This window comes from Mustela nivalis (genome assembly GCF_964662115.1).
Source record: "Mustela nivalis genome assembly, chromosome: 3".
In the NCBI taxonomy this organism is placed as follows: Eukaryota; Metazoa; Chordata; class Mammalia; order Carnivora; family Mustelidae; genus Mustela; species Mustela nivalis.
The window spans coordinates 48,188,967-48,205,590 of NC_139022.1; the positions used below are offsets into that span (position 1 = coordinate 48,188,967).

At 37.5% G+C, this 16,624-nt stretch overlaps 1 protein-coding gene across 2 annotated transcripts in view; it reads left to right on the forward strand.

Annotated features, from left to right (window-relative positions):
* Positions 1-16,624, forward strand: part of MAN2A1 (mannosidase alpha class 2A member 1) — a 170,013-nt gene that overhangs the window by 56,703 nt on the left and 96,686 nt on the right. For both annotated transcript variants that reach the window (XM_082724900.1, XM_082724901.1), the window contains exons 5-7: positions 5,177-5,304; positions 12,742-12,915; positions 15,683-15,869. In XM_082724900.1, the coding sequence (XP_082581026.1) occupies positions 5,177-5,304; positions 12,742-12,915; positions 15,683-15,869 (489 nt within the window). The remainder of the gene's footprint in view (positions 1-5,176; positions 5,305-12,741; positions 12,916-15,682; positions 15,870-16,624) is intronic.

Consider the following 16,624-nt stretch of genomic DNA (forward strand, 5'->3'; position numbering starts at 1 on the left):
CATTTTTTACTACTGAGTTATCTGTAACAATTTCGCCATTAGGGAAAAAAGCTCTTTGAGTCTGTCTTTCTATGTGTGACCAAGTTCCAAATGTGTGATAAGTCTACATAGGGGAAAAAGTGACACTCACAGAAAATGATTTGCAGTTCCATGTGCTCGGCAAGTACATTCATAAGTGTAAAATCTGCATCTTAGGCAAATCGAGCTGTGACAGATATGCTCAGCCTAATTTTGATCAGTTATTTTGTTAAGCTTTTTATACCAAATTCCTCGGCAGTGAAATAGTAGAAACAGAAATGTGCCATGCTGTTACCAGTAGTTACAAGTCAACCATTTAAAAACGTGAAACAGGAGTGTTGTTAATTTTGAAAGTTCGTGCCTGGTTTCCTATTTTCTGTATGTGTATATTCTTTTCTTTCCCTCCGTTTCCTTGCTTTTTCACTTCTGCTTCTAGATCTCATGTTTGTTCGGTAATATGAAGGAAAATGTACACGCAAAAAATTTGCCAGAAGCCAGTCTCTTTGGCAGAAACCAAGCAACACATTCTATGGAGTGGGCATGTCTTTTCTGATTTTGTATTCCTCTGGGCCAGAGAAAGAGTTCAGTTGTTTCTTGTTGAGCACTGAGTGCATGGAAATTGGAAGCACCTGTATTTGTTCTAAGTGACTTTTTCCATAGCTATAGGTACTTCCCATTGCTTGATTAAAAAAAATTAAAGTCTCAAATATAGAGTTGCAGTCTCTCTTAATTTTATTTTCATCATGTTGCTAACAGTGGCAATTTTAAATAATTGTACTTTTTTGTAGACTACCGTAGCTTTTCTGTTATTACTTAGAAATATTTTTCTAAGTCTTTCCTGAGGTGGTGTTTCTCTAGCCTGGCAGTCCTACTTTTTGTACAGTTGCTGTGTTTCTCAATCATCTGGTTAATGTTTTACTCATATTTCTTTAGACCTTTTTGTTTTTCTGTCATTCATGAATACTTGCATAGAATACAGGCTTCTACGTGGGAATTCTGTAACTTTCTCTCTTCTGCAGTTGCAGTGTATGGGTTTTTTTGCTGGGTTTTGGTTTTGGTGAGCATTTTTGCCTAACCCAGTGAATATTTCATATCTGACCAACCATGCTGCTTCTAAGAATCTTCCAGTTTATCATCTGGTTTTCACCATTCTTTTGTATAGACTAGGAAAACCAGACAGTCCAGTGGAATAGGAGCACTTACCAACCTGATGGTTTGGCCAGATGTCTCAGTCACTGTTACATTGCTTCGTATTTCATTTCATGATGTCGTCGTCGTCGTCATCGTCTTCTTCTTCTTCTTTTTTCCACTTTTGGTTTTTCTTCTGCTTGAGTAGAGACACTGTCCTAAGAAAAGCTAAAACCTGTGTCTTTTCTGGCCTGCGACTGTGACATCATTCATACTTGTTGTGACCTGTTCATGCAGTTTTCCTTAAAAAATGTATCCTTATTAAAGCTGATTTTCTATTGGAGATGCTCTTTCAAAGTATCAGTCTTTTGGCTTGCATGACATAATAACTTGGCTTTCTTATGAGTTTGCTTTAAATCCCTCTGATTGAAGCTTTTGTAAATAAAACTGTATCCTGTTCTTTTCCACTAACATAATTTGCTACTTTAATAGTATAAATACTTTAAAAATTTATTTCTCTGCTTTATATTCTGACCCACTGATACGTCTTTTTTTGGGTAGGTCACAATTACATGGTAGCTTTTTAACTATAAAAGTTCCTTTTTCCAAGGGGGAGTATAGGTTGCACCTCATTACTGTTTTCTAGAATGTTCCAGGCTATTTTCTCAGATTTATTCTTTTTATCTTTAACATTTCTTATTGCCTCTATTTCCTTTTATATTTTCTTCTTCTTTGTCCTCGACTCTGCTTTTGATTGTTTTCTCCTTATGCCCTAGCTTTTCTGTTTCCTCTGTGTTTTAGTCCCCTCAAGCTTAATTTTCACTTTGGCCTCTTTTCCTGAACTTTTCTTCTTCAGTTAGCTCCTTTGGGATGTCTCACCATCCTATCAAACAGCTTATCCAAATTTATATTTATGACCACAAAGTGACCTTCATTCTCACCTCCCCTGTTGTGTGTCACACTATGGTGCTGTTAGACACCAGGAATTAACACCCAAACCATATGTGCTTTAGTCCATTCTTTTATTGCCTGTCGTTGCCCAATTCCCATTGATGATTTTTCATGAGACACATCTTCTCTCTCCCTCCTCTTCCATATTTCCTATCACTTTAATTTTCTTTTTTTTTTCCTTAAGATTTTATTTATTTTTGTGTGTGTGAGAGAGAGAGAGAGCAAGCAAGAGTGGGGAGAGAGGGGCAGAGAGAGAAGCAGGCTTCCCCGTGATCAGGGAACCTGATTTGGGATTCAGTTCCAGGACCCCAAGATCATGATCAGAGCCAAAGGCAGATCCTTAACCAGTTGACTGAGCCACCCAAGCACCCCACCACTTTCATATTCTGGGTCATACCACCTCATACCTAGATCATTCACACTCCTTTACACCTGGCCGCTTGCTGTCCAATTTATTTTGCATGTGTCTGTGAGATTCATGTAATCCCAAACTGCCTATAGATACTGATTTTGAGCCGAGAGTCTTGTTCAGTCATTCCTCATTTATCTCACAACTATCAGAGTGCCCCTGACAGTCCACATACAATTCTCAGTGCTGAGTGTGTGTGAGTGAGCGAAACAGCAGGTGCTAGTCCGTGCTCTCTGGGAGCTTACATTATGCTCTCTTGGTGGCTGGGGTGGGAGGTAGGGCATGGAAACTAACAAGGTAATTCTGGTTGGTGATAAATGCTATTGTGTGAGATAAATGCTATTGCATGGTGGTATGGTGGGAGGATTGATTTAAGTTAGGTGCACGGGGAGACTTCTCTGGGTAGGTTTTATTTGAGCTGAGACCTGAGGATACCTGGCACCAGTCAGTTTGGGAAAAATAGGAGAGAAGAGAGTAAGTAGGTAAAAATATTCTGGAAAATATTTTAATGCGTGGGAGGCTTGTCATGCCTTCCAAAATTAAGTGACAAGTTGATCTTTAAGATAACCATTGTGTTTGAATAAGAAGTCAGTACCGATTACAGTCATCTATGGCATAATGGGGAGGGGAGAAAGTCTAGGTATACAAATGGACCTGGGGAAACTAGTTGCTGTATATAGTAGGTGTGATTCTTTTCTCAACTGTTTTTGGAGCCCATTCATGCCGTGGGACAGGGATCATGTAGCAAAATAAAACTGAAATGAAAAATTCCATCATTGGCGTGATTTTTTTTATTTTAATTTTTTGATTTCTTAATCTGTAATTTCTATTTTCTGTTTAGAAGCAGCAAAGACTTTGTTTTGACCAATTTATTTCTGAATTTTTTCTGAAAGATCTATTTGCTGGAATGCTAAGATAAGAAGCCAGGTTTCTGTATTTGATGGCCAGAATTTAAATCCCAAATTGGTCCTGACATCTCAGGCTTCTAGGTACTGGCCATAAGACATAAGTGCTGGGTCTGGGCCGAGGCCTCCACAGTGCGGCTAAATCTGGCACTCACCAGAAAGATGTGAGGGAGAATTGACTGGAAGTAGTTTGGCTTTAAGAATAGGACAAAATAACCTTGGATTTAGTTGTGTTCTTAAAGAAATGAATTTTTTTTTGAGATTTCCAGCATGCATATCAGAAGTTCTTGATTTGGGCCTATGAGAATCTAAGGTTTGGCTGGACATTTGGGTTTTTGTAGACACTGTAATGACGTTAGCCATCATAATTCCATGTAAAATTATGTTAGTTGGTGATTCCCATGGCAATACAGATTAAATTAACATTTAAAAATTTTATACAAGGCATTATTCATTTTTAAAGTTAGTGTCCATTATCCACTCTGTCATGGATTATATGATTATGCATATATTTGAATAAATGAGATGTCGTATTAATGTAGTGGATTCTGTTATAGGTTTTAGAGGAAAATGTTTATCTTTTATGCTTCTGGGCTACTTTGACTAAATGTGGCTTGGTACTTGGCTGTTGGGGGTAGGTATCCAGTGATGTGTACCCTTATTAGAGCTGCTTTTTTATCTGAAATTCTACACTATTTTTCAAACCATCTTACTGCAAACTGACAAATCTATGGCATTGAAGGTGTTTGCTTAAATTCTCAACTTCTATACTTCCTTGGACACTTCTTCACATTTTTAATAGTCTATGATTTTGTTTTTTTGGAGGAAAGGATTTTCTTGTAACAATTCAGTTGTTCTAGGGTTTGAAATCTAGTTACCTTGATAGTATTATGGCAAAGGAGTACCCATTGGACAAGAAATGGTAATGTTAGAGTTTTTCAATCAATAATGTAAAATAAACTATATAGACGCATATTTTTTTTAAAGATTTTATTTATTTGATAGACAGAGATCACAAGTAGGCAGAAAGGCAGGCACAGAGGGAGGGAAGCAGGCTCCCTGCTGAGCAGAGAGCCTGATGCAGGGCTCAGTCCCAGGACCCTGGGACCATGACCTGAGCCGAAAACAGAGGCTTTAACCCACTGAGCCACCCAGGCACCCCTGTATAGACACATTTTAACTGAATCTGGAGCAAAGTGCTTTATAATGTTTTCTGTATTCCCAGAGGCATGTTATCTACTGGCTTTACCTTTATTATTATTACTTTTGTGTAGTTTTCATGATTAACTCACCATTGTCAGAAGGACTAAAATAAATATTGGTTTTTCAATATAGGTATATTGAAACAAATATCATGCTTAAAATGACAGCCCTCCAATAAACATTCAGCATATACTGCAAGGAAAGCACTTTGCTAGGTGCTTTGTAAGATTCAGAAATAAATCAAATGTGTCTCCTAATCTCAGGATCTTTAGAGTTGTCTGGGAGATCAACCTTATGAAAAGGAATTTCCAAAGTCACCTGCAGTGGCTTTGCTTAGGAAAGGATGGGGGGAGGGGTCACTGCACACACTTTCCTACAGATGTTTTATCACTAGGGCCCCAAAGTTGAAATTTATTCCCTGGTTTAAAAAATTTTTTTTAGTAACTCATATAAATACTGGTTATACTTGCTTGATGGCTGTCCCTAATGTTTGCACTATTTTGAATCTTTTATTTAAACTTTTCTTATATATGTTACTATAACTATATTATTTTCTCTCTAGTTTGCTACAGAATGGTCAATTTGAAATTGTGACAGGTGGCTGGGTTATGCCTGATGAAGCTGCTGCACATTATTTTGCCTTAATTGACCAACTAATTGAAGGACATCAGTGGCTGGAAAAAAATCTAGGTATGTATTGATGTCTTTCTCCTTCATTTGGACTACTTTGGGTAATTAATTTTGGGGAACGTGAGATTGAGGCTCTGTTTTATTTTTTTTAAAAACCAATTTTCCCTCTATTTTTTATCCTTCATTAATTTATGATGTCTCTTCAAATATAAGCTAACTTATGTAAATATAATATGGTCACTTTCTGGGTCATCTACTTTATAATCTATTATTTTATGTACTCTTCTTATTAATTTTAGAATAATTTTTTTCTAATGGTATCCCATTGGGATTTTAATTTTATATTAAAACTATTGGTTAGAAGAGGCAAAACCTAATTTACTTGCCTAAGAAAAAGAAGAACTAAAGAAAGTTATTAGTTTTGTCATTGAGAATTCCAGAGGTATGGTAGGTTCAGGTAAGGTTGGATCCAGGGGACTCAAATTATGTTGTGTGGACACTGTCTCTTTTGGCTCTATCTGCTTATTTGCTTATTTATTTGTGAGAGGGAGGGTCGGGGAGGAGCAGAGGGAGAAGGAAAGAGAGAACCTGAAGCAGTCTCCATGCCCAGCACAGAGCCCTACATGGGTCTTGATCTCACTACCCTGAGATCATAACCTGAGCATAAATCAAGAATCGGACGCTCACCCGACTGAGCCACCTGGGCACTGCTTGGCTCTGCTTATTCTGCATGGCTTTAGTCTTCTCCTGGTTCTCTTCACATGCTAAGATGGCCATAGGCAACTAGGATTCTCATCTTCCCAGTCTAATCAGTAGAAGTTTTTCTTAATACGTTATCTAATTGCCTCACTTCGAATTAAGTGTATAATTCTGAGCCAGTTTCTGTGGCCAGAAGTATAGGAGCTGAAAACATCAAGGCCTAGTCAATTTATAGGAAATGGTCATGGGGGAGAGGGGTTTGTGGAATGCACAGTCAGCTCCACTGGAACCATGTGATTAGGTCCTCCCTGAGAAAGAAGGATCTTGTTACCCCAAGATGTGGGGAAGGGGCTACTGCACTGATAAAAATCAGGTGTTCGCTACAACTTGTAAGAACATGGGGTTCATTTAAATCTTTGCAATGTCTAATATTTGCATCTTGCAGTATGTAATTCTTTTCAAATATTTCATATCTTAGTATAGTTTTATAGCATTTAGGAAATCCAAGTCCCCAGACAACAGCCAAGTGCAAAGCTTCCAAGCAAGACCTTTCTAAAGATAGTACATTCAGACCTCCTGTGTTATCTCTTTTCTGTACAGATATGATACCTGCAACTTATTCTGATAATAACAACAATCATACCAACGATATGGCAAAAGAAAAAAATAAAGCAAATATATTAATAGTAAATCTGGTGGAGGAGTTTATGGGAGTTCTTCATATTATTCTTACACCTTTTCTTTTAAGTTGAATTATTCCAAAATATAAGGAATGAGTAGGGGTGGCAGTGAGTTAATCTCTAACAAAAAATGGAAATGCCAAGAAATAAGTTCAATAAAAAACATGTATACTTACCACACTGATACTATGGAATTTGTTCACTATGTTTAAACTGTATAAAAACAATGTAGTTTATGCTAATCATAGATGCTACTGTGATTGTGTATTGAGTTCGTTTCCTTCTGGAAGTCCAGAATCTTAGTATGTACTGCTAGCCTGAGGGTGTCTCCATGACCAGCCCCTAGTAAATACCCTGAACATGGAGTCTCTCGGGGCCTTCCTTGGTTGACAGCATTTCACTCTTGTCAGTTGTTTCGATTGTTGTCAAAACATGGAGGAATTGAACCCATCCCGTGTGACTCCATAGGGAAGGACTCTTAGAAGCTTGTGCTTGGTTTCCCAGGGACACTGTGCCCGCCTGCGCCCCGCCCCCGTGCCTTTTCCCTTTGTGGATTTTTGCATTGTATCCTTTCACTGTAATAAATCACAGCTGTGAGCAGGACTGTATACTGAGTCTTAATAGGTCACTAAATGGGGGAGGCAGACTTAGGGACCCCCTACACAGTGCCACTTTTCTTAAATACTTAGCTATTTTCTAAACCACAAATGTTTTCTTTATAAACCTCAGTTTGGGGGATTTTTTTTTTCCTTTACGTTTAGCTTTTATTGACATATAGTTAAATGCAGTGTAACATGTAAATCTTAACTATGGAGTTCAAGTTTTGGGGAAAATATACCCAATGAGCCACTTTTTCATCACCCCAGAAAGTTCCCTCATCCTCCTCAAGTCTCCTGCAGCCAGCTGCTCCCTGATTTCTATCACTGTAGATTATTTTTGCTTATTTCAGAACTTCATATATGTGAACTCTTGGGACCTGGCGGCCTTTGCTCAGCATAAATTTTCTTCTTACAATTGTATTGTCTCCTGTATCATAACATGTACGCACTTAAAGTGTACAGTTCAGTAGTTTTGAGTATGTTCACAGAGTTGTGCAACCATTACCACCACCTATTTTTAGAACATTTTCAACATTCCCCCAAAAGAAATCTCTTAACCATTAGTAGTCACACTTCTAATTGCCTGCAACCTTTCCTGCCCTAAGCCCATGCCACGACTGCTTTTTTTTTTTTTTTTTAAGATGTGTTCATTTATTTTAGAGACTGGGGAGTGTGGGGGGCAGGGAGGAAGAGCAGAGGGAGACAGAGAATCCAAGAGTCCGCACTGACTGCGGAGCTCAACAGGGCCTGAGCCAAAATCAAGTTTGACCCTTAATGGACTGAGTCATCCAGGAGCCCTCTCATCTGCTTTTTGTATGTATGGATTTGACTTTTCTGGACATTGCAGATACACAGAATCCTATAGTAAGGCCTTTGTAACGGACTTCTTTTACTTGGCATGATGTTTTCAAGTTCATTCATATTGTAGCATGCATCAGTGCTCCATTCATTTTTATAGCTGAATAATATTATTTTGTTTGGAAAGACCACATTTGTTTCTCCTTTTTTCACTTGATGGACATTTAGAGTGTTCCCTTTTTGGCTACTGTGCATATGCTTGCTATACACACTTCTGTAAGTTTTTTGTTTTTGTTCTTTTTTTTTTTTTTTAATTTAAATTCAGTTTAATTAACATACAGCAGATTAATAGTTTCAGGGGTAGAATTTAGTGATTCATGAGTTGCATATAACACTAAGTGCTCATCATTTCATCACCCAGTTCCTTAATGCCCATCACCCAGTTACCCCATCTCCACCTCCCACAGTTATGTACATTTTTGTGAGGACGTAGGTTTACATTTCTTTTGGGTGTATACCTAGCTAGGAATGGGATTGCTGGGCCATATGGTAGCTCTGTGCTTAGCATTTCAAGGGGGCCTAGTTGTTTTCCAAAATGGCTCTACCATTCTACGTCCCCTCCAGCGACGTATGAGGTTTCTAATTTCTTCACGTGTGCAACAACATTTGTTACTGTCTTTTTCATTTTCACTATGCTACTGTGTATGAAATGGTCCCTCATGATGGCTTTGATCTGCATTTTCCTGAAGACTAATGATATTAAGCATTATTCTTGTGTGTATTGGCTGTTTGCATATCTTCTTTGGAGAAATGCCTGTGCAAATTATTTGCCTATTTTTATAATTGGATTCTTTGTCCTTTTATTGTTGACTTATAAGGGTTCTTTATATATTCTTGATACAGGTTTCTTGTCAGACAAGGATTTGCAAATTATTTTTTTCCATTCTGTAGGTTGTTTTTCAGTTTCATGAAGGTGTCCTCTGATGCATATGTTTTGATTTTCATGAAGTCCTGTTTAGTTTTTCTTTCATCACTTGTTTTTATGATGTCACAGCCAAGAAACAGTTATCTCACTTAAGGTCATAAGAATTTACTCTGTGGTTTATACCTAGGAATTGTATGGTTTTAGCTCTTACATTTAGATGATGAACACATTTGAGACTATGAATTACCTTTTTTGTAGCTTTGGCTGCATTTTATAAATTCATGCTCTGTTTTCTAAGCAGCTTAGAACAACATGTTATTTTGGATGCTTTATTTTTATATTTGGTCATGGAATCTTTTTAAAATTATTCAGTTTTTTGTTAATTTCTGCTTTTGTGAACTCTATTATTCAAATATCATTATAAATTTTTTAAAGTTTGAATTATTAAGGTTGTCTTTGGGCCCACATATCCATTTTTTTTAACTGTTACCTGACTTCTATTATGCTTTCATAGTAAATGTACTTGGAATAATCCAGTTGTGCCAATTATATTATTCAGATAACTCATGTTGTAATTTTTAAGTCTATTAGGTTTGACAAAAATCAAGTGGTATATTTATTCTTTTTAATGACTATTTCTTATCATTTTTCCTAACAATTTTTAGTTTTACATATTTTGATAATCTTAATCTTGCCCAATGGCACAAAATTTTTTTCATGACCTTTCCTGGTATTGGCAGACATGCCCATTATAAAACTTTGGCCTTTTTTTTTTTTTTTTTTTTTTTTTAATGCTGCGCTTTTCCCTAAATTTGCCCCATTCCCCCTTTTGAAACAATACTTGCCATACCAAGGAAAACCCTAGCAGGGTACCTTTCTAGGTCTCATCTCATTTCATGTCAGAGTTTTAAAAAATACGGTTTATATTCTTTCTTTTCTCTATTGTTGCCTCCCAGGGACTCTTTCAAGTCCACTGCAGCTAGGTTGCTGCTCCTAATGTGTCAAGTGAGTTTGATATGGAAAATATCCCTGACTATGCTAGAATCTGACATCACTGTAGAATTTGATGGTGATTCTTATTCTCACTTCTAAGCTAAGTCCACCCTTTGTATTTGGGACTTTGCAATCCTTTATTACAACTTTTTTTTTTATTGAAGATTTTATTTATTTATTGTTCAGGGAGAGACAGAGAATGCACAAGTGGGGGAGCAACAGGGAGGGGGAGAAGCAGACTCCCTGCTGGATAAAGAGCTTGATGCAGGACTCAGTCCCAGAACCCCAGGATAATGACCTGAGCCGAAGGCAGCGGCTTAATCCACTGAGCCACCCAGGCGCCCCTCTATAATTTAATTTTGATATAATTTCAATCTTATAAAAAGTTGCATGACAGCTGGGAAGGGTTCTTTCATATGTCTTCTACTTTGATTTATATCCTTTTTTTTTTTTTAGCCATTTGACAGTAAGTTGGAGGCATCTTCCTTTATCTTCCAGTCTTTCCTGGTGTATTTTCTAAGAAATAAGGACATTTTCTTATATAACCAGAAGAAAGTTACCAAATCCAGAATGGTGGTGGTGATATAATACTATAATATAATTCATAGGCTATATTCAAATTGTCTCAGTAGCATTTTTTTTTTCTTTTTTAATGAAAGGTGCTTCCTTTTTTCCTTGAAGTCCAGGATCCAACCATGGTCATGTGTTGAATTTAGTTATCACATCTCTTCCATCTCCTTTAATTTGGAACAGCTAGCTCCTCGGCCTTTTTTTTTTTTTTTTTAATTTCTTGATCTTAATATTTTTGAGGAGTGCAAACCTTTGTTGTAGAAAGTCTTTTTATTTGAGTGTGTCCATTTCCATGTGATTAGCTTCAGGTTATTTTCCCTTCCTCCTTTCTTTTGTAACCTAACCTAGTCTACTACTTTTGCTGGAAGATCACTGCAGTGATGTCCTGCTGGCCTCAGTGCACTCTGCTTTAATCCTGGTGCTACTAGACTTGGTCAGTTGCTTAATTTGTGTCTGTTAAGTTTCTTTGCTGTACTATCACATTTTTCTTCTTTAATTCTTAACTTATTTATGGGAGACACGTTGAGATTAGGTAAATATCCTTTTCCTCATCAGACTTGCATGTTGTAGTTTTAGGATCCATTGATGATTTTCTAACTTTGTCATTCTTTCTATAATTATTAGTTGGAATTCTGTTGAAAGGAATACCTTCCCTTTTTATTTCCTTTGTTTTCTATTTCTTTTTTTTTTTAATTTTCTTTTTATTTGGGGCTCATGGATCTCATGGCTTCTTACTTTATTCAGTGGGTTATAATCCAATACTATCATTGTTTATTTTGATACCCCAGTTGTCACACATTTGGATAGTGGAAGGTCCTACAGGCTGTCTCCCGAGTTATTTTAATATGTTCCCATGATGCTTTGACCATTTCTTTACTTTATGCTCTAAGTATAATTTCCAGGCTTATTTGTATTTTCCTAATCACCATCCTGGAATGAGCATTTCCTTAAGGTTATTTTTAATAGAGCATAGTGTCATATCTAGAAGCTAAGGTGTACTCATTGGTCCTGGGGTGTTACTGCATCTAGGCCTTCCTAGGACAGAGCTAGAAAATGGGTGTGGGTGTGTGTTTCTTAAAAAAACCTAAGTTAGTGCTGATGCCTCCTATTTCAATTCAGTGTTCTAAGTACATTCTGCTCTCCCACATTTACATATTTGATGGTTCCTTAACAGTGGGAAACCTGGCTTCCTTGTCTTAATTTGCCCAATCTTGGAATACAGAAGAAGTAGTTCCAGAATTGTTAAACCATACCACCACAAAAACGCAAAAATACTAAATTGAGTTCAAGGCTTCTTTAGGTTTTAGAGGTGAATTGCATATGTGAAATACAAAAATATGTGGTTGGTTCTTTGAGTTTTGACACATATTCTTGGTCCTCTGAGAGTTCTGACTTTTTCTCCGGTCTTCTCCGTGGGCTTCCCAGCCCTGTGTTCATCTTCAAGATTGTTCCACAGAGTTCTGAGTATCCTGAATAAATAAAAGATCAGATTTGTAAAATGCTGGATAACTAGTTGTCTTTCTTTAATCCCAATCATTACATTTATTATGTTTTTTTTTTATACTGTACCCTGTGTGAAATTGAGCTGTATCTTTAGTCTGTGGCTCTCATAATTGCTGTGAGTCAGTTGTGAAAAATTCCATTAATCCTTTCTGGGTAGAGAGAAAGTACCAGCATTATATTATGTTACAATTATATTTCATCAAGATTTAATGAAATGTGCTAATTATTTTGGCCAGTGCTGCTATTATATAAAAAGATGATTCAGAGCTGTTGTGAGGTATGAAAGCCTGAAAATTCCTTAACGTTGTGATTGAGGGGTACAGGTTGAAATACGTTAGCTTACTTTTTTATTACATAGCAGCAGTTGCTGGGTTATCCAACTCAAAGGAAAACAAGACTGTGAGGTCTTAGAAGGCGGAAGGTTAGGTCCTGTTTGTTTCTCTAGCTCCATTAAATGGCAGTAGCTTTCTAATACCTACAAGATGGCAGAGTGCCTCTTTCAGCACCAACTGATTAACCTCTAGCACCATTCCTCTGCTTGGGAAGACATGGTGGCAGGATCCTCCCAGTTGGGAGCCCTGCTGGGAGTATATGCTAAGAGGTAATGCTGGGGAGATGCTTCGTCCCCAAACCCAGAATACTGTAGAACTCTGAATGGTCTGAATGGATTGTGACTTCTTTTCATTTCATTAGCAATTAAAAAAATAACACTTATTTTCTTTATCAACAGGAGTGAAACCTCGGTCCGGTTGGTCTATTGATCCTTTTGGACATTCACCAACGATGGCTTATCTCCTCAAACGTGCTGGATTTTCTCACATGCTTATTCAGAGAGTTCATTATGCAATTAAAAAACATTTTGCATTGCATAAAACGCTGGAATTTTTTTGGAGACAGAGTTGGGGTATGTGGGGTGTGATGAAAGTAGAAGATCTCACTTGACCTAGATGTTCCTTCATAAGGGTTATGAACTTCTGCTTTTACGGGTTTTATATTCAGAGTGTCTGTCTTGAGAATGAGGTTGCTTCTGGATACACATTCTTACAATTTTTTCCCCAGTGTTTTTGTGTTAAGATTCTCTTAATAAGTGCTGAGGCTCTTTATCTATAGAACATTGTGGCTTCTTTTTCATGCCTTAAGGAGGTAAAGAAATGTAAACAATCGGTCTTTTGCAAATAATGCTTTTACTTCTGTTTTGAAAAGGACGTGTTTTATAACAAAGTTGAACATGTGTTAGAACTTATGTCCAGTCATTTATTTCACATTCAGCCTGTGTTTTCTCCTTTTGGCTTTCCTCTCTCTGCATCTAGTAAGGATTGCTTTTTTTAAAACCTTAATCCTGTCGTCCTGGAACAGCCCTCCCTCCTATTACCTGTCCTGCTTATTTTCACGCTGTATTCTGTGGGTACACAGGTATTGCCAAGGTCATACTTCTACAGCTCTCAGCTGTGGGGTGGGGAGGAGACAAGATTTAGGCTTCTTGAGAGGTTTTTGCCTTTCCCAACCCACATTTAATTCAGAATACTCTATTACTTCTTTTTCTTTACTGAGTTCTTATGATGGGCCATGCATTGTATTGTATGCCTTACACCTGCTCTCTCACTAGATCGTTATCCTTTAACTTTGGTTCTCTTATTATCCCTTTCAAATGGCGAAGAAGTGGATGCTTAGAGCTGTGAAACCATTTGCCAAAAGTCATACAGGTACATACAGCTTTGTGTAGTTCAGAAGCCCAGGCTTTAAGCCCCTGGCATTCACTGCCATCCTGGTACTGAGATCTCAGTAAGATTTCATCTGCAAAAAGGATTTCATTGCTAAAACAATGTTCAGAAATGACTGCATTGCATCATACTTGCTTTCCTGTGTAAGTTAGTTCCCCCTGTAAGTGTTTTCAAAAAATCATTTGTAAATCTAGACGGTAACTTTGTTATACATACTGCTGTTTTTTCAGTAAGGAAAGAAATTAAACTGTATAATTTTTTATTCTGGGAATTAAAACCTGTAGGGAAAACAAGAACTCGTAGGAGGTTATATTCTGTATAGTTTGATCAAATGCAAAAGAGCATATTAATTTCTTTAAAAAAAAAGGATTTTTAATGTGAAGAGGCCCTGCTTACAGTATTGCCCACATTCAAATTGCCCATAAATATCAATCAGCAAGAAATTACTAAGTACTTTTATGTACTGAACACCATGCTTGGAAAAAATAAAGAAAACTTCTTTGCCTATCAGGAAATTACAGTCTTAGTGTGATAAAAGACAAGACCAACTGGCAGCAGATAAACTGAGATGTGCAAATGAGCTGCTAAATAGTACAGGTGCGGCAAAGGAGTGGGGCTGTCGAGTGTGTCTTTGATCTATAGGAGAAGGCAAGAAAAGTTGCCACCCAAGGCCTCTGTGCAGATAGCAAACACTAGTGACCAGCATCTATGATGTCACACTCGAGTGTGATTCAGAGAAGCAACTGACAGCACAGAAATATACAAATTAGAATAGCTTTAAAATTTGGAAAAGAGCTGGTAATTACTTTAACTAAATGGAGTATGAGATAGAACTGGAATATTTTAGCACTTACCAGATAGATTTGAACATGTTGCTTCAAAATTATGTTTTGGAACTCATTTGAGCTTCTTTGTGTGTTCTGGTTCTTAATGAAGCAGTTATTTTCATTCTTTCAAACGTGTGTGTTGTCTTTTTTTTTTTTTTTTTTCGTTGATGTTGTTGTGTCTGTCTTTGTCATAAAAGCAGTACATAACCCACTGCTGAGAAGTAGAAATCCACACTTAAATAAGGGGAGAGTGGTATTTACAGATCAGGAGACGACAAAGGTAACAATTGTTAACCCTTGTTTAAGCTTTCCATCACTGGGTGGTAGGCTTCTGACCTCTCAAGGGCAGTGATAAGGATACTTGCTGGCATTGAGGATTTAATTAAAGACAGTTCTACATCAGGAACCAGTGCTCACTTTCTGTATATTTTTTGTTTGCCTTGTTTTTGTTCTTGGTTTTTTTGTTTGTTTGTTTGTTTGTTCTTTGGTTTTAAGAAGTACTTTCCCTTGTCCTGTGTTGCTTTCTTGGTGACAAGTCCCAGTGGCTCTTCATTGGTGAACATGGAGGAGACTGTGAACTCCTCTAGTGGCCCTTTCTTCTCACAGCAAGAAAGAGATAGGAATTTGCCCGGCATTTCATAAGCCTCCCTACCTCCCTCCTTTCTTCCCTTTATTCTCTTCCTCTGTTCTTCTCTCCTTTCCTCTGCAGCCAGTGTCATGGCCTTTCTCAGTGGGTCCCATAACTGCTATGGGGGCAGATATGGCAAGGAGCTGGCAGCCCATATGGGATGGTCACAGGGATGGACATAGCCCATAATTTTGGATGAGCCAGTGATTAAGTTTTGCTTCTGTTCGGTTTGTATCTTTCCAGGCCAGCAGATGCTGGTCCGTGTTGGGTCTCTGCTCAGTTGAGATAGAGGAGGTAGAAACTGAGATGTAAGTCTCTTCCTTTAGGCTGGTGGTCGTTAAATGCGGCTGGGGCTTATGTACGAGTAGTAGTCAAGTAGGTTGTGGATTTAGGGTGGAGCTTGCATTATATATGTAGAAAATACTGGCAATTTGATCAGTTTTGGGAAAACACAGTTTATAAATCCAGGTTTTGTCTGTTGGCTCTTTATTTTAGATCTGGGATCTGGCACAGATATTTTTTGCCACATGATGCCCTTCTACAGCTATGACATCCCTCATACGTGCGGACCTGATCCTAAAATATGCTGCCAGTTTGATTTTAAACGGCTTCCCGGAGGCAGATTCGGTTGTCCCTGGGGAGTCCCCCCAGAAACAATACATCTTGGAAATGTCCAAAAGAGGTATGAGAATATGCATTTCGTAAAGACAGCCTCTCGAACAAAGCAGCAGCTCTGCTGCTCCTTGCTAAAGGGTTCAGTGGCCAACGTCATCCACGCTCAAGGTAGTTATTCAACCAGATCTAAAGCAACTTAAAAATGCCAGAGCTTTGACTGTGCCTTTTATGTGTTATAACTTAATGGAAAATGAACAACAGTTGATCAATATACAGGGGAGAACCTATAACACTCTGTTATTACCCTCTCCTTTGCTTTCATTATAAAAGCCTTCTGCTGCGTTTCATTGATCTCACATACTTTCGTTGATAATAAAACTTCTGGTCTCTATTGTATACATTAGTAAGAAAAGCAACCCAACTGCAAAAACACGTTTATTGAAATGGAACACATAAAGAGCATAATTATCTGTTCTTTTAATACAATTTCAATATTAGTGGAATGCTGCCGAGCTCTGATGAATACACTCTTTCGATCTTTCTCATATTTTTGACTCACAGACCATTTTTAATTAGGAATATTGATACTTAAAGATCTTTTCTTAAATAAAAAAGGAAAGAATCACTTTTTAAAGAAGAAAATTCTGTTCATGATGGAGGCATCTCATTATACCAAGTTACCTATACTTCTCATTTGTGTGCTTTTTAAAGTTTAATTTCTTCACTTAAAAATTACTGGTGTATAATGCCTTTAAATAAAACATTGTGTTGCAATATAAACCACTCACCTCTGGCAGAAAGATGATACAGGCTTTTATTTTA